This window comes from Podarcis filfolensis (genome assembly GCF_964270895.1).
Source record: "Podarcis filfolensis genome assembly, chromosome: 3".
In the NCBI taxonomy this organism is placed as follows: domain Eukaryota; kingdom Metazoa; phylum Chordata; class Lepidosauria; order Squamata; family Lacertidae; genus Podarcis; species Podarcis filfolensis.
This window is the reverse complement of record NC_139606.1, coordinates 84,418,923-84,441,680: the sequence shown is the minus strand read 5'-3', so window position 1 is coordinate 84,441,680 and position 22,758 is coordinate 84,418,923. Positions and strand designations below refer to the sequence as shown.

General features: G+C 44.4%; 1 protein-coding gene across 8 annotated transcripts in view; it reads right to left on the bottom strand.

Annotated features, from left to right (window-relative positions):
• Window positions 1-22,758, bottom strand: part of SLC29A1 (solute carrier family 29 member 1 (Augustine blood group)) — an 87,794-nt gene that overhangs the window by 3,371 nt on the left and 61,665 nt on the right. For 5 of the 8 annotated variants that reach the window (XM_083604563.1, XM_083604566.1, XM_083604569.1 and 2 more), the window contains 11 exons: window positions 14,590-14,681; window positions 11,750-11,831; window positions 10,881-11,074; window positions 10,381-10,520; window positions 9,651-9,785; window positions 9,100-9,197; window positions 8,463-8,559; window positions 6,920-7,011; window positions 6,669-6,777; window positions 5,268-5,353; window positions 545-744 (listed from right to left, as the gene is read on the bottom strand). In XM_083604563.1, the coding sequence (XP_083460689.1) occupies window positions 545-744; window positions 5,268-5,353; window positions 6,669-6,777; window positions 6,920-7,011; window positions 8,463-8,559; window positions 9,100-9,197; window positions 9,651-9,785; window positions 10,381-10,520; window positions 10,881-11,074; window positions 11,750-11,831; window positions 14,590-14,615 (1,259 nt within the window). In that variant the 5' untranslated portion in view covers window positions 14,616-14,681. Of the gene's footprint in view, window positions 1-544; window positions 745-5,267; window positions 5,354-6,668; window positions 6,778-6,919; window positions 7,012-8,462; window positions 8,560-9,099; window positions 9,198-9,650; window positions 9,786-10,380; window positions 10,521-10,880; window positions 11,075-11,749; window positions 11,832-14,589; window positions 14,685-17,137; window positions 17,217-17,652; window positions 17,723-19,706; window positions 20,147-22,758 lie in introns of those variants that run through there. The other 3 variants (XM_083604570.1, XM_083604568.1, XM_083604564.1) reach the window with 3 other exon arrangements.

The window sequence follows — 22,758 nt, the reverse complement described above, 5'->3', positions numbered from 1 at the left end:
AGCCTTTCTGCCATGCAAGCCCAGCAGTGCCCGCTGCTGGCTACCAAGGTGAGTAAGGTGCTGGCCTCACATTCACCTCTGGCCAGTCTCCGTCAGGCTGCTAAGGCTGGGGGCATCCTCTTCCCAGGCCCTTGAGGGGTGGTGTGAGGAGGCACCTCTCTTTGGGGCAGGGGGTGCAGCTCAGAGACCAGAGGACTCCCAAGGAGAGAGGACAAAAGGCTGAGGGAACACTCCACAAGGGAGGGTGTTCGAAAAGGGGTGAGGGGTTGCCAGCTCTGCAGGCAAGGGGTGCCACAACTGGGCTCCTGAGCCCCACAGGGGTGCCACAGAAAGAATGTAGCTGGTCAAGGGAGCTGTGGACTTGAAAAGGTTGAAAACCTCTGTGGTAGACGATTACTAGTCATCAAGTGCAATTTGGGCTGCAATGATAGCCCCTCAGGCAAACTCCATGCCAGTTCCCATAGAGCAGGAGAAGCAGAGTCTGGCAAGAGTTCAAGTTTGGCCTTTTTGCTCAGGCCTGCCTTCCTCTCAGGTGATTACTCACTTGGGTCCAAAGCACATGCAGAGACTGGCCAGGTAGCCATTGGAGATGGAGAAGAAGAACATGAAGACGATGTACCAGGCATCATGGGCAAAGAGGACAGGCAGGTGTCTGCGTGGGCCCACATTACACAGCATGAAGAGGGGGATGAAGACCACACGGGCAACCACCATGATGGGCAGTAGGCGGCTGTCCTTCCCAGGCTGTATGAAATGGGGGAGAAGAAAATTAGTAGTTGTCAGGCTTGGGGGAATTCTATCCCTCCCCTGGTGGCAGCAAGAAGCAGAGAAAACAAGGAAGAGTTCTTACTAATGAGTTTATTCAATCATCACGTGAGAGACAAAGTAATGCAGTCTGTATCCCGTTAATGGCATTGCTCCAACTGATCTCCTCCCCTCTCCCTTCCTAGCAACAGCACTTCCCCTTACAGTGGCCGCCAGGGGCTAATTGCTCTTGCACTCTCAATGAATGCCAAATTCTGGAAGAAGCAGGGTCAGAAATACTCTCCAGTGATAACGTGTCACCTGGCTGCTCTGTCTCTGTCTCCTCCTTCTCTTCTCCCAACTCTTCTGTTCACCTGTCTCTGAGCTGTGACCTTCCCCAAACCACTGCTGTAATTCAATACTGCCTTCCTCTTCTATGGAAGCTTCAGGAAGGGGGTGTGTGGAGATCTCCACCATTCCTCATCAAGCTCATCCCCTTCAGTCCAGTCCCTGACAGCAGTAAGCTGCTGGTATTTCCTCCCAATGCAAGTAGCTTCAGAGGAGCAATTTTGGTCAGTTTTGCAACTGGGTTGTAAGGGCAAAACTCCCCTTCCTTTCTACTGAAATCCTGGTATTCATCAGATGCCTCAGCAGATAGATAGGTATATTTCAGAGTATGCATGTTACATTTAACATCAAACACATTTTATGTCACATCATGTTTGGCTCCATGTTATAGAATCTCCCTGCTCATTCTCCCTGCTCACTGGAAGACATATTGTTCTCTTGGTTGACTGAGAATATACAACAGTACAAACTGCAGCTCCGTGCTCGTAATTCTGCAATTGTTAAATAGGGAGGTGGGCTCCCAATATTATTCTGTATTTAAAACAGCACTTGTTTAGTTGTGATTTAGTTGACCAAAGCAACTAACAAAACTATTTCTTATTTTGAACATCTTTATCCTAGTTTGTACCTGTACTAGATTTGAAACTGTTTTTACATATAAAAGTGTTCTTGTTACAATTGTTTTTTTATATATGAAATTGCGCAATTGTTTTTATTGCAAACATCAGTAAGGAGCTATTTTGTGGGAAATGATTATAATAAATGGAAAACAATAAGATCCTAAGGGAAAAGAGAACAAAGTCGTGCCTGAGCCAAAAGCAACTATCAGGAAAACAACAACCCATACATACAAAATGAGTCCCTGCCCCATGGAGGCTTCGGTCTATTCGTTTCCATGAGGGTACAGATTTGCTCAGCAAATCTCATGTATGTTCAGTCTAGTCTACCAACATACCCTTGTGGGTTCTGTTTCGTGAACTGCTGTTATCTTCCCACTGAAATTACACACCAGAGAGAACAGTCTGTTCCTCGCACGCATCCTTAGGCTGTGTAGTTGCAGTCTGTCGGCCAAATCACGGGGAGAAGTGACTCCACAGAGGTCACAAAGGACATCTGGAAGTTGAGGGTTTTCCCACTTTCCCCTCTCATTGGGCACTTCCTCCCACCAGAGTGGGAAAACTTGTGCAGATCTCCACAGCCACACTCCTCTGTGCCCAAGCAAAGGGAGAGCAAAGGAAAATGATCGAAAGAGCCGCTGGGTGCTTCTGCCCTGGGTTGCTTGGGTCGCTGGCAATGGCAAAGCGCTGCACAATAATACCACAGATGCAATACGTGGCAAAGAAAGCAGCTGGAAAAGCCACTCACACAAACATTAATGCACTATGGAACAGCTCACCCTTCCCTGAGCTTTGGCAAGGGGACCTGGCAAAACCTCGATAAGTGCCTGCGTGTTGCAATGCTCACATTAGTCTCCAAAAGACTTTCTAGATCCTTACCCCATGCACAAAGGCCAGCTAGTTCAAAAGCCTCCCAAGAGAATGTCCTTAGTATTGGCTGACAACAGCATATCCACAATCTAAATTTGAGATGTTTTGCAGCCTAGCTCTCTTGACTGAGCCTTTGGGGAAAGGCGATAGCTCAGCTGCAAAGCAGGAAAACTGTGTGCTTAAAATCCTAGTACCAGGGCTGTGTAAAACCCCTACCCAAAGCCTGTCAGAGTAGGCCACACTGAGCTAGATGGTCTGATTCCATATAAGGCGGCTTCCAATGACAACATGAGGCCTGTAATTTGCCTCATAGCTATAAGCATGACTCCTGATTGAAACAGGTCAGGTGATCCTTTAATTCCCTTCTTCTTGTTATACAGATAAGAGTTCAGGACAGTACTTTAAACTGGGTTCTCCATAGCTCAGGACTGCGAGGACCTTCAAATTGCCTTCTTTTGCCATCATTTCTCTCCCCTTCTCCTGCATAATCCCCACATTAAATGGATACAGCTAGCTGTAAGACTGCATAATCCTCAAGAAAGCGTCACACACACAGAGCTACTGGCAGTCACCCAAAATGTTGTTGAACTGTTACACACATTGCTATATACACACACATATATATATAGAGAGAGACAGAGTTCTTATGAACTATTTCCATTATTTTTCCATGTACAATATTAATAAGAGCCAGAAAATACTGCCTACGTTGACAAAATGGCTTAGTGTGCACAACTGCTAAGAGGTCTTTTGGTATTCGCTCTCCCCATCTGTAGGGTTTACCATAGTGGCTTGATTCAGTACAGCTTTCCTTATAACTTCAACAGAATGTCCCAACTTTTCCAAAAATGGGGGGGGGGGGAATCACCCACAAAGGCAGAATTATATACCATAGCAGAGGTCAAATTCTTAGTCCTGATTTACTGGAGAACTTTCCACCAAATGGGTCATGACATTATAAAGACCAGAATTAGACTTCCTGGGGGTTTAACTAGTCCCGGTATGCCAAATTAGCACTGGTCCCTTATCAAAACATGAGAAGCTGGATGGGCCTATATCCAGGCACTTCAAGAACAGTGGGGCGAGCAGCCCTCTATCTACCTCAGTGTTGACTATGCTGTGGCGAACGAACACAACTATTATTTCTGGCAAAAGAGGAGGCAGCAGGAAAATGGATCTGCCAGAGGAAATGAGGGGCCTGGGTGGATCATGAGGCTCAAACCACGTACAAAGAGGCAGTCTGTGGCATCAGACTTCCCACACTGCTGTTTTGCAAGCATTATTTGTACATCCATCTCTTTGCATGGGCAAACGGGAGAGCAGCCAACAGACAGAGAGAAGCAAAAGGTCAAGTTGGGCTCGGACTTCCCACAGAGGTCTATTGACTCAGACCAGGATGGGGTCTCTTACTGGTGTGCACCAATATATTTATCTGAACTGCAGGGGCCTGGGCCAAAGTGGTGAGCTGTAGTGCAGGTGCTCATCTTGCAGATGGGCCCAAGAGGAAACCTGTTTCTCACAACCCTTGAGAAGAAGGTGGTTGATCTTTGGGTTCTCTGTACCCTCCATCCACAGATCTTGGTCTGGGCTGCCAGAGCCCTTTCTCTGTTGCCTGGCCCCCAGCACGCCGCCTCTGTGCTGTACCAGACAGCCTGCTCATTGAGAGACTGCAAGCGTGGGCTTGTTTACTAGAGTCTGCAATTGGTGAGGTGTTTTTCTCCAAGCCGCATACATGGGGGCGGGGGACACAGAGGTGTGCCTCTTTCATGTGCCAAGCAAAACCATGAGCTGTCTTTGACTCTTCCCTCTCCACCTCTGCACTTCTTATTCTTTCCACAGTTGCTCATGTCTCTGGTTAGCCAGGCATCAACTTTGCCTCCCACTTTCCCTGCTGTTTTTGAAGTCTCTTCCTTTACACCCCTTTCCCCTTCCTTCATTATTCCCAGACACTTTATTCCTCTCCACAGCAACTGTGGCCTTCTGTGGTACCTTAAAGATTACACAACACACACTGACTCACCCCTCTGTCACTGCCTGGCATCTCCTGCTCTACGACAGTCAGGCAGCTCAGCTCAACTTGCCTCTCCTTAACCTTAAAACATAAGAACTACAGGGCCAGAGCGAGACATAGCTGAACAATAAAGCTGGTTGTAATGATAGAAAGCGGCAGTGAGACTGTGGGCAGTGACCCCTTGGCAGATGCCCAACCCATGTCAACCCTTGATGCCAGGCCAATAGGTTGCATGTTCCGCAGAGGACCATGAGGTGAAACTGACTATGCTCAATCCAGTCAGAGGGGCATCTTAATATGAACCATAACTTCAAGAAGCAAGAGAAAGTGTGCTGTGAGGGCTATTTCTTCAACTCCATTTGTGGCACATTCTCTCTATAGATACTTATTTTCAGCTCTAACTATTCTCTACAAAATATACAAAACTGTGAATCCATCTGCCCTCATTCAGAGGCAAAAAAACCCGGAAGAAATAATACCCGCATATCTCAGATGGAAAGACAGGAAGTTTCTAAAAAGCCAACGGAGCCTGACCCAAAAAATGAAATATAAAGGTTTCTAGCAACTGGTATTCAGAAACATTACTGGCTGTTGTGCTAACTTGTTTAATGAGCTTTAGGAAGGGTAGGCTCTGTCTGGTTAAGCCAATACCAATGGCCTTTCTAGTGGATACTCACCCACATGCAGACAGCTGTAAGGCTCCGACCTGCCCAGTCGAAGACATTAAACGTCAGGAAACAACAGACTGCGATAAAGTAATCAGCTGAGGAAAGAGAGAAGTGGAGAGGAGGAATCAGTTCCAGGACCTCAGTCCCCTGCTATAGTCAAACAGAGTGACAGCAAGCCCCAGGGCTAGGCCCAGGCAAATGGTACGGAATGCTTGAGGTGCATGTAAGCCACACACTTCCGCCTTCTTTGAACATGGAACATGCTGCTGATGAAAGGAGCCCTGCAGCTGTGGGTCAGCCTGTTCCTGTACCCAGTCACTATGGGAGCACTAGTGAGTGGTGTCAAACTGGTGAAGAAAACTCAGCCCTTTGAGATACATGCAAAAAACCCCACAACCCCTCCCAAAATAGTAGGTTAAGGGCTGGGGGAAGAGCATCCCGCATCCAGGACTTGGTGGTTGTAGAAATTTCCTTCATTCTTTCCCTTTTGATACTGTTCTGTCTTATCAAAGCAGCAAAAGGTTTGCTCCATCTTCGAAGAGAGTTGAATTCAGGCAGCCGAGGAGGTGGGCATAGCTTCCTCCTACCCCGATAAGACACCCTCTGAAATCTTCTCTGTTATCCACTGTGAAATCATACTCTCTTCTTTAGCATACTTTTCATGCACACTGCTCATGAGAACTTATCTATATAATACACATGGGCTGTCACAGCCCTCTGCTATTCCTTTCCCAACAAAGAATGTCGTTGATAATTGTACAGAGTCTGTTGTAGCATGCATGCATGGTGTAAATGCAGAGAGGTATAGTAAGAAGAAATAAGAAAATGTGCATGTTTTGTCCAAGCAGGATGTAGAAACTTAGACCAGGAAGGATGCATTTAATTTTCAGACCCGTTTCCACCCTAGTCATTGTTGGTGATCAAATATTCTTTTTCCAACAGATAATCCTCCCTTCAAAGTCTTCCAGCTCTCCAGGCTAAACCTGCCCAGCCCACACTTAATGCCCTCCTGCTCTTACCCACAGTTGATGGCAGCCTTCTCAAACTTAATGCACTTCACAAGTTTTGGACTACAACTTCCATCAGCCCTAGCCATGCTGGATGGGTATGATGGGAGTTGTAGTCCAAAACATCTGGAGAGAAGAAGGTTGGGGAAGGCTGCTTTATGGGGTTACAGCTGATGATGGCATGATGGCGGTGTAACTTTATTCAAGCTAAGCAGGCGCCAGCCAGGCCAGTTCCTGGATAAAAGGCTGCCCAGGAGTCCCCATGTAAGGAGCTCTGAGCTCCCCAAATGAAGGGTGGGCTATTCATGTATTTATTTATTTATTAGTCTGCCCAAATCTCCCAGGGTTTGGCCATCAATAGTTCTGGCCCCAGCCACTTACAATGGAGTGCACTTTCACTTACCCCAAAGTGTCTTTCCTGCAATGGTTGGTTTTACATCAGCAGTGACAGCTGGGAAGACCCCAATAGTGACAGTAAAGACAAAGCAGACACAAGCGGCCATGACCCAGATCTGGTGAAGAAAATGGAATAGGTACACATGAAGACAAATTCAGGACAAGAAAACCCTAGAAACGTGGGTGTGGGACAGGCCCATTTCAAGGCCCAACCTCTGAAGAGCCAACTATTCCAAGGCCCATTTTAAGTTCCAATACCTTTTTGAAAATGCTCAGCACTGAAGGGTTGTGGTCTGGTTCACGGGAGGCCCCATTTGCAGCATGTGGGGGTTCCACACCATTGAGGTCATCTGCAGAAAAAGACAATGTTTAGAATGATTTCTCACGCTTTTTAAAATAATAATTATTAGGATCATTTCTGATAAAGTACACTATGCCTGAGTATTTGCTGGACGCACCTGCGAACTTCCTTTCAACTTGTTTTTATTATGAGTTTTCATAGGAGTTGTTAATAACTGGCCCACGAAAGTAAAAGCAATAATAAAGAAAATCCTAACAGATCTGGGGTGGGGACCCTGTGGATCTCTAGACAACATTGTACTAAAACTCTCATTACCCCAACTATTGACCATGCTTCCCGGGAATCACAGGAGCTGGAGTCCAGCAACATCTGGAGGGCCACAAATTTCCCCACCCCCCGTGCTAGGGATATTCAGATGTTTACATTATCGGCCAATGTTCAAGCAAGAAATGCTGGGTTGGTTGGTAGAAGAGAGATTATAACAGTGCACATCAATGAAGACCATTGCAAAAAAAACAGGGAATAGGATGCAAGTTGAGCATCCTTATGGCTTATGAAATTTATTTATTTATACAGATAAATCATACGGAGAATAACCATGCAGAAAATAAAAAAGTAAAAATGTGTCATAAATCCAAAACACTCCCCTACAATTCCTTCTGTAGTAAGAAAGTCTTTGCCATGTGCCTGAAGTTCAACAAGGAGAGTCTAATCTCTCTCTCTCAATCTCTCTCTCTCTGTGTGTGTGTGTGTGTGTGGAGTTCCATAGATAGAAGCTATGTATCCAGTGTTGTGGGTCCTAATAGTTACAAGGGGTGCATTTGAACTGTGGGGAACCACCAACAGGGGCTCCACTCAAGATTTCAGTGTTTGAGCCAGGATATAAGAGATCAGATGGCCCCTTATGATATCCTGGAGCCGAGTTGTTATGGGCCTGGTAAATTAATACAAGAACCTTGAACCTGGTCCTGCAACATATGGGCAGCCACTGCAACGATTTATGGGCTGGCCTCTCCCTCTCAGCGATGCAGCCACAGCATTTTGCGCCAGGCGATGTGCGAGGATAGCCCCACACCGAGCGCACTGCAATAATTGCGTCTTGTGGTTACAGTGCATGAATCATTGTAGCCAGGCTATTCCTGCACCATGGTGGCCATATAATTGGCAGACCTGTCATAGATGGCAAAAGGTACTCTTAATCTTACCTTGGGGAATTGCCCAAATAAAGCGGGCCACTGGTGTGTCAGAGGATTATCATTTGCTGCATATATTCTGTAACAGGAATGAGGAATATGTGGCTTTCCAGATGTTGGATAAAATCTGCCATCATCCTTGACCATTGGCCATTCTGTTGCAGCCCAACAACAATTTGAGGGCCACAGATTCCTCAGCCCTGTACTAAAGCATGTTTTGACTGTTACTAAGTGCTGGTGGGGACCCCCAACCCCATAACTGAATTGGAAGCACACTTCCCAGCCCATCATCTCTTCCTTCTTTTACCTTTCTTGATGAGGTCCATCTTGGTTTCCACCTCAGAGTAGGCCTCATGGGTCCGATATTCTGTCTTATCCTTCATGGAGTAGTAGCGGAAGAAGTCCTGTTGAGAAAACCAGAGCGTAGCATAGAACATGTGTTGGTGTGGAAGGTAAAAACAACTATAACGTAGTGGTGGCAAAGGGAAAGATGATGATGATGATGATGATGATGATGATGATGATGATGATAATAATAATAATAATAATAATAATAATAAATAATTTATTATTTATACCCCGCCTATCTGGCTGGGTTTCCCCAGCCACTCTGGGTGGCTTCCAACAGAATATTAAAATACAATAACCTATTAAACATTAAAAGCTTCCCTAAACAGGGCTGCCTTCAGATGTCTTCTAAAAGTCTGGTAGTTGTTTTTCTCTTTGACATCTGGTGGGAGGCTGTTCTTGGGTGATCTTGGGAACTCTTCTGAAGCAAAAAACTGAGACTCCTTGTGGCTCCACAGACCTATTGTATAACTGAGAATGGGACACAGATCCTGCTCCCACCACCCTGCAAAATGGTGCCCATTGGCCAGGAATACAAGGAGCTGCCCACTTGCCCACTATTTCAGGGCCACCTTAAGAGAAAAGAGAATCCTTACCAGACGAGGCAACATAATATAGGCGCCAATGGCCATTAGGATCACAACACAGGCGGTGATGAAGTAACCAAAGGCACTGTCTTCCAGTTTAGAGCCACCTGAAAGATTTGGAAAGATACGGTGACTGGGGAAACTTTCCTGCCCACCTGAGGGTAAAGCAGAGGCAGCCACCTGAAAATTATGTTTCTAGGAACCTTGGGGTTCCTGCTTCAAACCAGGGAGTCATCTAATGCAACCCTTTGCATGGAGGTCCAGTCACAAACCAACACACACAATGCAGGTCACCAGTGATAATGACCACAGAGCCAAGGGTTTTGAAGATACCAAAACCTCAAGGTTTGTCCTTCACAGGGATTTGAAAAGGACAAGCCTTGCAGTTTGTGACTGAGAAGGGACATGAAGATTAGGGACCACAGAAGCTAGACCCCAGTGGAGAGAAGGCCCTTTCAAGAATGTACACTAAAGGCTTCTTCTGATCTGAGATTTCATCCACCCAAGTAGTCCAGGCTGTTATGCTGAAAGGAGATGGGTGGTTGTGTAGCAATACTCACTGGCGAGAGCGCAGATCATGGCCAGAGCTGCAAATGTCCCTGCAAGGCCCTGCCCGCTCATAATAGGCGCTGTGTAACTGGCAGGCAGGAGTCCTGCCAGTCCAAAAAGGCTGCCCTGGAGAATGGCGCCAAAGGCTGTAGGGAGAAAAGGCAGAGAGGTGAGTGGCGGAGAGGTCTGGTGCAGAGGGGATATTGTGACACCACCCAGTGCTGAGGAGAAGGCAGCCTGAATATGCACTCTCAAGGGTAAACATGCTGCACTCAGCCTTGCTGGGGAAGGACTACTCCTTCTACAGCCTCCACTGCCAATTGCCAGGAGTGATGGAAGCCCTAAGTCCAACAATACCTAGATGACCTTAAGTTTCCATATGCAGGTTTTACAGAGATGAAGAAGCTACTTTCTCACTTCAACACCAAGTACCTCTGTCTGTCTGTCCGTCCGTCTATCTATCTATCTATTTTATAAAATTTTGTAAATAAATAAGTAATCCTTTACCCAAGTCCCTACAATATCTTCTGCTATGAGAGTCATAGCTCTGAATTCTGACATTCCCATTCCTCCAAAGGCAATCAGGATTTGCCTTCCTGCATTCAGACAAGCGCTCTCTCTCTCTCTCTCTCTCTCTCTCTCTCTCTCTCTCTCTCTCCGTTGGTGAAGGGTTGCATGTGAGAAATGTCTATATTCCATTCTGTCAATATCAAGGCCAGTCTACAAGTGACCCACACTTACAATTGATGAAGACTATCTTGACCATGGTGATAGTGAAGAACGACAAAGGGTCCATGGAGATCTTGACTATGATGGCTGTTACTAGGAAGACCAACAGGATAGCTACCAGGCTGCATAGGATCCGAACTTGCTGAGGGATCCTAACAAGTTGACATTGACAGAGGGAGCAAGAGAAAATTGACTGGTTGTTTGATATGCATTCAAATGAATCCCAAAAGTGCTTACAAACAATAAATAACCATGACATTAATAGAGCATCACAGTTACAGAATAAGCCATATTACATGATTAACAAAGCATTGTCGAAAACTAAAAAGCCCAACAAAGATGCAAAAAGGACATGATCCACCATGATTATAACTCTATCAAAAAGAGTCTCCTTTCCATTGGAAATGTCAAGGCTGTCTTGCCCTCGATGCAACTGTTGGGCCAAAAGGAGAAGAGGGACGAAGCAGGAAGCATGGGGCTTCCTTTGAGGAAGAAAACTACAAAGATCTCACCTTTGGTGGATGAAAGAGTTGAGGCAGGTAAAGATGAGTAGAGGCAACATGGCGCAGAGTGTCATCACATTGTTGAATATGGACTGCAAGTGTGTGGCAGGAGGTTTCTCAGTCTCTGTGTCATTCATGTTCATATGGAGATCAATGGAGGACACATTGTTGTAAGTATCCTCATTCAGGCGGCTAGTAAAGTACTGCAGAGAGTGGACAGAGGAGAGCATGAAGAAAAGAAGCTTCCCTGCTAAGTAATTGCTAAGTTCTTCACTGAGCAGGGCTTTCTGTCACCTGTTAAAACAATCAACTCTAAATCATGCTAAGCCATGTTTATGACGGCAAACCAAAGAGCTGTTTTGTGTGTGTTTTTTGCGGGGGGATGGATCCTCATAAATGCCTTGAAGAGATTCATCTTGGAAAGATAAAACACCTTTCCAATGGGAAGGTCCAGGCTGGATCGCCTTGGGTGCTACCCCTGGGATAGAAGGGGTTTGGGCAGAACAGTTGCCCTTATCGCTGCTCATATTCATCAAGCAATCCTCATCAAAAGGCACCTCCTATGTATGGGTGCAAGCCACAGGAAGTGGCTGTAATGAAGTCCCACTGAAGTAAAAATGACTACAGTGTCTTGGACACGGACTAACACAGAGCCACCACGCCTCTTAATCTGGTCTTGTGGAGCAATGTGCTGTGGGGGATGAATCCAAGAAACAATCTGATTCCTCAAGGTGCATTTCAGTCCCTCTAGCATCACACTCGGGTACCCTGACACACAGCTTGGGAATCCCTGATCTAGGCCAGCCCTGGTGAAGGCGTCTAGTACCAAACACATCAACGATATATACACAAGTGGCTCCCACCTCCCTTGAACTTACCCCCGTAGCAGTCATGAAAAAATTCCATGGCAAAAGCGTCCCAAGGCCAAGAATGAAAAAGATCAGCCAGACAGCCTTATACCTGCAAGAAACAAGAACAACCAACGGGGACTAAGTGGGAGCTCCTGGGCAAGGGACAGCCAGGCCATTTAAGACATTTCTATATTGCCATTCAAAACGTTGCATACCGCTCGAGGATTAAATAAACGTTAGAAACGCTGTAAGTGCAAAAGGTGCTAAACTTGCCAGTCATTGCGTGTGGTGCAACGACTAAGAGACTGTTGGACCAGGATTCAAATGGTGACTCAGCCACGAAGCCCACCATTTCTCAATCTAACCCACCTCACAGGGATGTTGCAAGGATAAAAGGGGGAGGCTGAGAACCCTTGGAGTAAAGAAAATAAATTAATTTTCTACCAAATAAATAAATAAATAATCATAGAACTGTAGAATTGAAAGGCACCATGAGGGTCATTTCAGTCCAAATCCCTTTTGCCCAACGTAGGGCTCGAACCCAAGACCTTGAGATTAAGTACTGATTGAGCTAGAGTAAGCTATACTGTTGCAGCAACCAGCAGGGCAGTCACATTTTGCTCCTTCCTCACCTGGAGAATCCCACTATCCCATGCTGGAACGCTAGTAACCAAAGGGGACCAGTAGGCTGATCTGGGTTGACGCCAACACAAAACAGCTGCACTCTGCAGTTGAGTGCCTGCTGCAGATTACATCACATCAGGAGGTCCATTCCACACAATCTAGGGTTTTTAGGGTTGCAGCACCTACCCATTGGAACCCCCTCTACTTGCATGTTAAAAAGGTGCCATCTCTGTTGATTTTGAGAGCCTACTGAAAGACCTTCATCTTTCCACAAGATGTTTATATGTTGGTATTGAGGCTGCAGCGGTGGGAAATTGAGCAACCGTTTTTATAAACATGCCCTTCAGGCTATATATAGCCCCAGAGCCAGTAAGGGGCAACTTGGAGATTCTTATTAGAATCTCTTGAGTACAATATAAATCAGCCTTTCCCAGCCTCCAGATGCTTGGGACTACAATTCCCATCAGCCCTGGACACCATGGCCAATGGTCAGGGATCATGGGAGTCGAGTCCAAAACATCCAGAGGGCACAAGGCCAGGGAAGGTTCTATATAAATCCTTTCAAGATCCTTTGCTCTGCTAGTTCTCGCCAGACTCTGTGAAGTAACTTCAGTACTATTCTCATTTCATTCCTCCCCGTCCTTCAAACTTAACATGTGAGCTTGTTAGGGACATGGATCCATCTCGTATACAAATAATTCTCATCTTGAGACTTGGGATGGACCATCTGTAGCTCTAAACAAACAAATGAGTGTACGATGCAGCTACAGTTAAGAGTCCTGTTGATTTCGGCAAGATAAATTTAAGCATGTGTTTGCCTGGGCTAATGAATGAGTAAGTGTGCTTGACCAAATTTTTTTTTTTAATTGAGTAAATATGTGATCTTCCAAAGCACTCAGGCACCAAGCATGGAAACACAGAGGGGGGGGGGTCCCTTCTTTGCTATCTTTTATGACAGTCACAGAAGCGTTGAGTGGGAGAATACTTGCCCAGTCTCTTAGGATCATTCATACAACAATGCTCACACGTTCAGCAGAGGATAAAGTACTAGATTTGTGGCAAAGGAGGTTTTGGGTGGTGGCTAAAATGAGGCAAGGTACGTACAGCAAGGGGAATGGTGTAAAAATGTGATTTATTTTACGCATGGTCTCCTGGCAAGCAGCATTGCCATGGCTTCCATTTAGGAAGAAAGAGCACAGAGGCTTTGTTCAAGCTATGGAATGGCTTTCTGTGGCTCATCCTAAGCTCGTGCCGGGGGCCCTCAGCGCTAAGCATGTTGCCTTATGTCAAAAAGTGAGAAGTTCGTGGTGAACAAAGCTAGGAAGAAAGAGATTCAGAAGCAGGCAAAGAGACAGAGCTCATTTTCTAAAAGGGACTGCCACAGCTTTCCCACTGCCAATTGATTCTGTTTGTTGTTGCTCCTGCCTCGGAACAAGGAAGTCTCTTAAGAGACATCAGTGCAGTCATCGGAACATAAATCCAGTCATCCAAAACACTCACACTACGTTTCCCATACAATAAGTCAGACAAAAGGTCCTGGGTTCAATTCAGGTCCAAGCAGGGCTGAGAAAGACTCTTGCCTGAAACTCTGGAGACCTGTTGCCAGTCAGTGTCGACAGTACTGAGTTAGATGGCTCCTTGGCTTGAATCTATATAAAAGCAGCTTCCTATTTCCATGTGGGGAAATGTCTCATGTGACATCAAAATCAAGGTGTAGGAAAAGAAGGGGCTGTTTCGTACAGTGCTAGCAAAGCTGGCTCCAGGCTTTAGTGGGGTGTCTTTGTTAAAGTGCCCTAGTGCTTGGTCTACCATGGTCACTAGGTAAGTCTGCTAGGTAAGTAGCAGACTTACCTAGTGACCATAGTAGGCAGCAGCTATGCTCTGATGAGCAGGCAGCTCAGTCTAGAAGTTTGCACCTTTAAAATTACCCACAATGCCCCTGAGATAGCATCAATCCAGGGTATTGTAGGACACTAAAATCACAGTGACTCCCAGACCAAGTTGCATGGGCACAAACTGGACCACCAAAAACATTATTTTAAAGGTGGTCTAAAGTAGCTGTGAGCAGTGATCCCTGATAAGGTAGTAGGACTCCAGCATCTGTGTTGTGTGTTAATGGTGGGCCTGGTGCGAAATAAACACAAGTGTGTGTGTGTGTGTGTGTGTGTGTGTGTGTGTGTGTGTTTGCATTTGCCCATATACACAGGCAGTTCCCTTTCTGTTCCATTGCGCCCCAACCATACCTGTCCTGAGGGCTGTTGCCTGTCATTTTGGCACTTTGCAGGTGTTTCTTGCGTGTAGCAAATTCTCACTGTTTCACTTCACAGCTGGCCCCCTGGAGGGTCGAAAGAAAAGAAAAAGGTTAGTTACTGATTAATTTTGCTGCATTAGATTGCTATGAATATATTATACATCTTGCACCATATATTGACAAGACCGCAGAGCTTCATTGAAAATATTTGGTTGTTCGTTATGCTCAAATAAAAGTAATAGATTTTTTTTTAAAAGGAAAGAAAAAACAGTTAATGAGAAGTCAGAACAATGGAGTCCAATGAAATTGTTCATAGAATCCAAAGAAACTGAAAGGATCTAGAAACACTGGTGGTTCTAGACACCAGCACTGAAGCAGCTGAACAGAACAAGGATGCACGTGGATTTCTAGAATAGAATGTGCTGGCTTATAGACAAGCTTGTCTCCATTTTTTTTTTTTAAAGTTTCTAGTCCTCAGGAACACAAATAGGAAATTTAATACACAGTGCCCTTGTTGACCTCTCTAGAAAATACATGCAAAAACACATTTAGCAGTGGCATTTTAAAAAGGAAATCTTGCTTGTGAATACTGGGGAAATGCTCTCAGCAGGGATTTGTTGTGGATCCATCCCTTTAACTCACACACAGGTCCATCTCATTACAAGACCTGGAAGTAATCCTTCTGCCCTTTCAGAAATTGCGCACAACAGGTTACTACTGGGCTGTTACTGATTTGCCATAATTATATATTCCCCACTTCACTCCTAGCTCTCCCACCTTCCACACACAATGTTCTATTTACCAAAGGCTGAGAACTGAATCAGTAATGGAAAAATGGGGATGAATACCGTCCAGAAATCTACACACAAATACAGTGATGGAAATATGAGTAAGCAGAAACAACAGTGGAAAAGGTCAGAGGTAGAGCAGCCAACATAAAAGATCTTAGGTGCTCAAGCAATCAAAAGACAGAACATACAACAAGTAGAAGTTGAGGGACAAAGTGAAGAGAAACCAACATCTGACATGATAAAGGACTAGGAGAGCAAACAAGACCATGTTGCTACACAGGCACAATCTTTTTTTATATATATAAATTTTTATTAATTTTCCAACATATATTAAGACACAATACAACTGACAATACAGCTACACAGGCACAATCATAGCAATATGCAATATTTCTTGGATAGAGAGCAGATAGAGTGGTTCCAATCTGATCTACACGTAAGTCTGAACTTGTGAGCCCTCCTTGTCCTCTCCCATTATTGCCCATAACTGCACGGCATCCACAGCCTGGGCACATCACAGCCGCCTTCCAAAGCCTTCCATACACAAGCATAATAGGATGCAAAGAAAGAGCATCATTCTGGGATACTTTATAAAGTTTTTGCTCCCTGCTCCTAACAAGATACGGCAATTTCCCATCGAACTTGATTCCCCCCTGGTTAAGTGCATTTGGGGATGGGGACTTATCTGCCTTATACCATGACATGGAGAAAGTGATCTTCAGATTAGATGCTACAAAATGAAATAACTTTTAATGGGAAGGTGCTACCCAAACATCATCTCTTTGAACTGGGATTTCGCTCCTGTGTGCATGTGACATTTATTTATTTTAAAGCACTTCCATATCACTTAATACTTCAACATATCGTGAAATCGTTAAAACAAAAAGTCTTCCGCGTGGTTTGCCAACTTGTTCTTTTTACGCAGATTGAAGAGACGGATTCCTGCCTTTACAACATTTCTCGCTTTCCCACTAAAGCTGAGCAGCTTTCATACATGAAATGAAGAGGTCAAAACCACAGCTCCTGTGGTGACTTAAGTACAGGCTACAGCAAATATGCAAATTCCAGTTGCATAAGAATGGAGCTTAGCTGGTTATATTTAAAAGCTCCAGTTACAGATAGGTAGCCGTGTTGGTCTGCCATAGTCAAAACAAAAAATTTTTTTCCTTCCAGTAGCACCTTAAAGACCAACTAAGTTAGTTCTTGGTGTGAGCTTTCGTGTGCATACACACTTCTTCAGATACACAGATCTGTATCTGAAGAAGTGTGCATGCACACGAAAGCTCATACCAAGAACTAACTTACCGTAGTTGGTCTTTAAGGTGCTACTGGAAGGAAAAAATTTTTTTATATTTAAAAGCTGTTTGACATCTATTTGTGCCAGGTCCTGAGATTTCCCCCCAAAACTCTCTTACTTGTCTGCACTGCACATACACTGAATCTCTGTGATTCTGCTAATGCATGCACAATAAATAAATACTTTTTACAGCATAATTAGTGTACAAATTGATTTACAGTCTTTATCCATCTCATTCTTATCACATTTATATGGCCCCATTTGACAAAGGGCACATAATCACTTCTCCCTTCCTTCTGCTGCAATACCTTTCCAGCCTTTCTTGGAATCAGAGGAGACCAGAGTTTCCCCTTGGTCTTTTCTCCCCAAGGCTTGCAATAATGGCCTGTTATACCACTAGGTATTTCAAGACTATTGTTTTAATGCACCATGAACATAGAGCTGTTACTCACATTGTTTGGGTAATCCAGATTTCCTTCCCACTGTAGTACTTACGTTGATGGGAAAATGCAATTTATCTGCAAAAAGCAGCTGCAGTTTGGAATACAGTAAGTTCAGTTGCGCACATGCCACAGGTACCTATTGGCTAGTGCCCATGACACCACTGGTCTTACAAAGACATACTTCTCTCTCCCCCCTCCCCAAAGATCTTTATTGAAACTTAACATATATACATAATAACCAAAATTCCCAATGATTCCCTAACATAAAATATAGTATCTAAATTACAACAGCTGCATAATTATACACTTAATTATAAAACCCACCACCCACCCTCTACTTCCCTCCACAGCAATTTGACTTCTTTATATTTCTTTCTACCTTTTCCCCCTTGCATTCTATAATAAATTATTTTTGTTAAATTCTGATTTTTCCTTCTTTCTTTATTGGTTTTTGTTATTTCTTACATTTTGATTTGATTGATATCTTATAATTGAAGTTAATTTTGCCAATTCTATATACTCACTTAATTTACAAATCCACTCTTCCTTTGTTGGTGTGTCCTGAGATTTCCATTTAGTGGCAATCACTACCCTGGCAGCTGTTGTTGCATATAAAAAGATGGTTTTTTTCATATGTGGTATGTCTTTGCCCTAATAGATAAGCTTTGGGATTTTTTATTTTTTATCAAGGTTTTTTTTTTAGCATTTTCTTAAGTTTCTCATGTATCATTCCCCAAAACTTCTTTATTTCCTTGCAACCTCATCACATATGAATTATCATTCCAGGTTCTTCATTACATTCTCTTTCTCTCTTACATTCTCTTTCTCTCCACAAAGCCCACAATATTTTTTTATATCTATCTGTAATGTTTTAACTACAGTATTACACACAAAAAGAGCAAGTAACAACCAATAAGGAACCATAAGGATAAAGGATGGTACAAATCACAAATTGCATTCTGTTCCAAAAACAGAACCATTCCCACAGGTGACACCCCCCCCTGCAGTGCAGAGATATAGTAGGATATCACCCCACTGGTGCCGAATTTGGGGCTGAAGCTGGACTTTAATTTCAAGCGGAGGAAATGCCCTGGTCTCGGAATTGCAAAATGCTTTGAAAGCCCATAATCCTAAAGGGCATCATGCAAAAACACCAGGTTCCCCGGCAGCTGCAGGATTTTTTCTTCATGCTTTTAGCCAGGTGCAAGCAACACACATACCATGAATCACACCCAAGCCCTCAGGCACTTCTGTAAAAGGTAGAGATTGCCACTATGATCTAGAGCGTCACAACTTTCATTTAAAAATACATTTCTAACCATGGTGGTTTCAAAGAGAAGTTTGGAACAGCATTGCCTTTCAGGGAAAAGTAAAAGGGTACACAGAGATTTTTCTTTTCTCTTTTCTGGTAAAAGCTCACAATGATTTAAAAAAAATTTTTTTTTTCAAAGACTCAAGTATTTTACATCTGAGTGTTAGCATTACAGGACAAGACAAGGCTCGGCACATGTGTTTCTGTCTATGAACTGGCATGGAAAACCACGTTGTGAGAACCAAGTCCTCCAGACATCCAGCATCCCTGTGACAAGTCCAATCAGTGCAGCAGCTGAGAAATGTGCTGCCATGTTCATTACTGCCAGGAAATTTCAGCTGGATCTGTGATGGGTCAGGCTATACTTTTGCATGCAAAAGCAGCCCCAGACAGTTGGGGTGCACTGTGTAGAGCCCTTTGCTACTTGTAGGCCACTCTGTATCTTACGAACTATCTCTCATCTATATTCTTTCCTGAACATGGCTTCAGCCTATACCTCTCTTTTAAGTTTCTATACAAATATATATACAGTGGTACCTCGGGTTAGGAACTTACCGTAATTTGTTCTGGAGGTCCGTTCTTAACCTGAAACTGTTCTTAACCTGAGGTACCACTTTAGCTAATGGGGCCTCCCTCTGCTGCTGCCACACAATTTCTGTTCTCATTCTCAACCAAAGTTCTTGATCCAAGGTACTATTTCTGGGTTAGCAGAGTTTGTAACCTGAAGCATCTGTAACCCGAGGTACTACTGTATAACGAACAATCCCCATATACCCTCACCCTCCAAGAAACATTCCACGCTCATACAATGTAAATATAAAGTCAAAATAAAGTTTACACATAGTTTAGAACCGATTACACTAGTTAGGTGTCTTCTACTCTCTTCTCTTAGCAGATTGTCCTAAAGTGAGCCATGGGTGAAAAGGCAACACTGTCCTTTCTAATGTACTGGAAACAAGCATGTGCCATACAGTTTGAAATTTGTCTTTGTGTTCCTGAGTCCTCTTAAGATTATTTGCTACTCGATACTTCAGCTGGGGATCAATCTGCCCTCACGGCAACCTGGCCAACCTGTCACTCCATGACCCTCACCAGGGTACCACTACTAACAAAGCTTCTCCTCTCTCTCTCTCTCTCCAGCACAGTCCCTGCTTCCACCACAGAAAGAGGTTCCAAATACAAGTCCAAGAGTGAGGAGAAACACAGCTCTCCTGCCTTGGAAACAAGAGAGAATTTAAGCCAGATGGAATGGAAACTGGCACTTACCGTGTCTCAAGTTTGCTGAGCCTAGTCCTGTGCTGGGTGCCGTGTATTTGAAAGGAGTGGATATGTGTTTTGCTTTCCACTGTTTTTGAGACTGAAATGGGGCAAAGACCATGTCAGAATCATGGGCTGGATCTGACTTGCGGTCAGATCAGTGTCTGGCACTACATCTGGTCCGTCGCTTGAGTCACGGCTTAAGTAAACACATAATGGGTAGGAGCAGCTGCGGCTGCCAACTCTGGGATTATGGTGCGGATGGAGGATGCTTGTCTCTGTGAGGAATGCTAAGTAGGTCTGCAGTATCTGCTGGGTCGAGCTAGTCTGCGTTTGTCACTAACACCCAACTCCCCTCTGCTCTCTTCATATCAGGAAGGGCAGGAGTTGCATTTCATAGAATCATAGAACTGTAGAATCGGAAGGGACACCAAAGGCCATCTAGTCCAACCCCCTGCAATGCAGAGCGGTGCTTTAGTTGAACACATTCATGACAGATGGCCACCCAATCTCCAGTGAAGCAGAGTCCACCACCTCCCAAGGGAGTCCATTCCCCTCACTGTTAAACAGCTCTGTCAGAAAGTTCTTCCTCATGTTTAGCCAGAATCTCCTTCCTTGTAATTTGAAGCCACTGAATTGGGTCTACCCTCCAGAGCAGGAGAAAGCAAGCTTTCTCCATCTTCCATGTGACAGCCCTTTAGATATTTGAAGATGGCTATCATATCTCCTCTCAGTCTCCTCTTTTCCAGGCTAAACATAACCAATTCCCTCAACCATTGCTCATAAGGCTTGGTTTCCAGCCCCTTGATCATCTTGGTCGCCCTCTTCTGAACACTCTCCAGCTTGTCAACATCCTTCTTAAATTGTGGCGCCTAGAACTGGACACAGTATTCCAGGTGGGGTCTGACCAAAACAGACTAGAGAGGTACTATTACTTCCCTTGATTTGGACACTTGATTTCTGTTGATGCAGCCTAGAACAGCATTAGGTTTTTTTGCTGCTACATCACACTGTTGACTCACGTTCAGCTTGTGGTCTACTGTACTAAGACCCTATATCATTTTCACAGGTACTATGGGCAATCCAGGTGTCCCCCAACTTACATTTGTGCAGCTGGTTATTCCTGACTATGTGCAGAACATAGTCGAACTATCATTTTGTTAGTTTTGGCCCAGTTCTCCCATCTGTTAAGGTCAAATTGAATCCTGATTCTGTCTTCACCACTCCTCATCTGGCTTACATTTTACCAGCTTCTCTGCAATATTATGGGGCACTTTGTTAAAAGCCTTACTTGAATTTCAATTCCCTACTACAGGATGTGTGTTGTTCAGACACAGCAAAGTCCAGCAGCTTCTCAGGAAGGTTTCATTGCTCACATCTTACTCAGATTACCTCTTTTACTTTTGCAGGTGCCCACAAAGCTATGAATGGGAATTTAACTCATGGCCTGGAAAATAGGAAATGAATCCGTCATCCATGCTAGGGACACAGTTCTGTGGGCATAAACCCAGAACCCTTTGGAAAGGATGTGCATGGGGGAAAAAGCCACAACGGACATGGCTCATCGTGGTCTTCCTGGTTGCTTTCGCCACATGCCTCCAAATCCTTTCCAAAGAAAGCTGTGTTTTGTTTCTGAGAAATGAGGCAGTGCTAAACAACTAGGGATGGAGTGGGTGGGAAGGTGCCCTGATGGTACTAACTTCCCTACCACAAGAGTAATTCAGCCATCACAGACTAATGCAATCTTCCCCAGCCTGCTGCCCTTGATGTCTTGCACTACAAACTCCAATCAGCTGTGGCCAGCATGGTGGGGGGATTAGTAGTCCAAAACATATGGATAGAACCAGCTTGGGGAACAAAGTAAGCAAAGTAAGTTAGGGCAACTTAAATGTTTGGGCACTCCTACATGATAACCAAGTAATTTGATAAGGTTTATAACAACAAGCAAGCCTCTTGGAATGGTCAGTCAGCAAACATAGCTTTCTTGCACAATTCTGCAGCTGTTAGCCTAGAGCCAATTGCTGGTACATGTGGAGGACATTACAAATGTTCACAGCACTGTCACAGCAAAGTGTAATGGGGCGCTTCAAAGGTAATGGCCTTTAGGAAAATAGACTATCAAAAAATAAAAGAGGGCATTTTCCTTTCTGAAGGACAGTCCATATATCTTTCCTAGAACTGACTATGTAATGTTATCGCCTGGATATTTTTCAAAGTGCCACAAAGCTGTCCAGGTTCTCTCCTGACCAGGAATTAAAAGAGGAAAGGCAGAAAACACAATCCCAAGGAAGCTCAGAAGAAGCAGGGTTTCATAGCGACAAACTCCTCCTGGCATTTGTCCCCAACACCTGGCAATCTAATAGCCACTGATAGGCACAACTTTTGTGTGGGGGTGATGGTGGTGGTAGGGTGTGTGTGTGCTACATTTGAAGGGTCTAAATATGCATATAGTAACATGAATAACAAATCCCTGAAGGCAAACCTTCAGGAAAGAAAAGTGGCTTGTGGGTAAGGCAATTTTAAGCAGAGAAACTTTTGTATATTTCTCTACAGAATTAATTCCCCACCACCAATTTTTCTCCTCCAAACCCCACCCGATCCCCAGTGGGATTTCAGCTGTGTGTTTGCCCTATTACAGTGCTGTACTTCTAGAAAAAGATCTGCCGGAACTCACAATGAACACCTCCTTTGTTCACTTATAATGGCAATGGCGCCCACCTGAGAGGTGCCAGAAGTGAGTTCTGGTGAGTTCTGGCTGAAAAAAAGCCCAGCAAGGACACACCTAGAATTCCACAAAGGCAAAAGCACTGGATACATGAGTAGTATTGAGTTAAAACATGGGTAGCAAGGAAAGCATTATATATTTTCCCTCCCCCACCTCTGCCTCTCTTTCTCTATCTCACCTTCCAGAAGCTACTTTTCAGGGACTCTTATGTCAACACTGGCATCCTCTGGTAAAGCTAAAATGTAAAGGACCCCTGGATGGTTAAGTCTAGTCAAGGTGACTTTGGGGTGTGGTGCTCATCTCGTTTTTCAGGCCGAGGGAGCCGGCGTTTGTCCA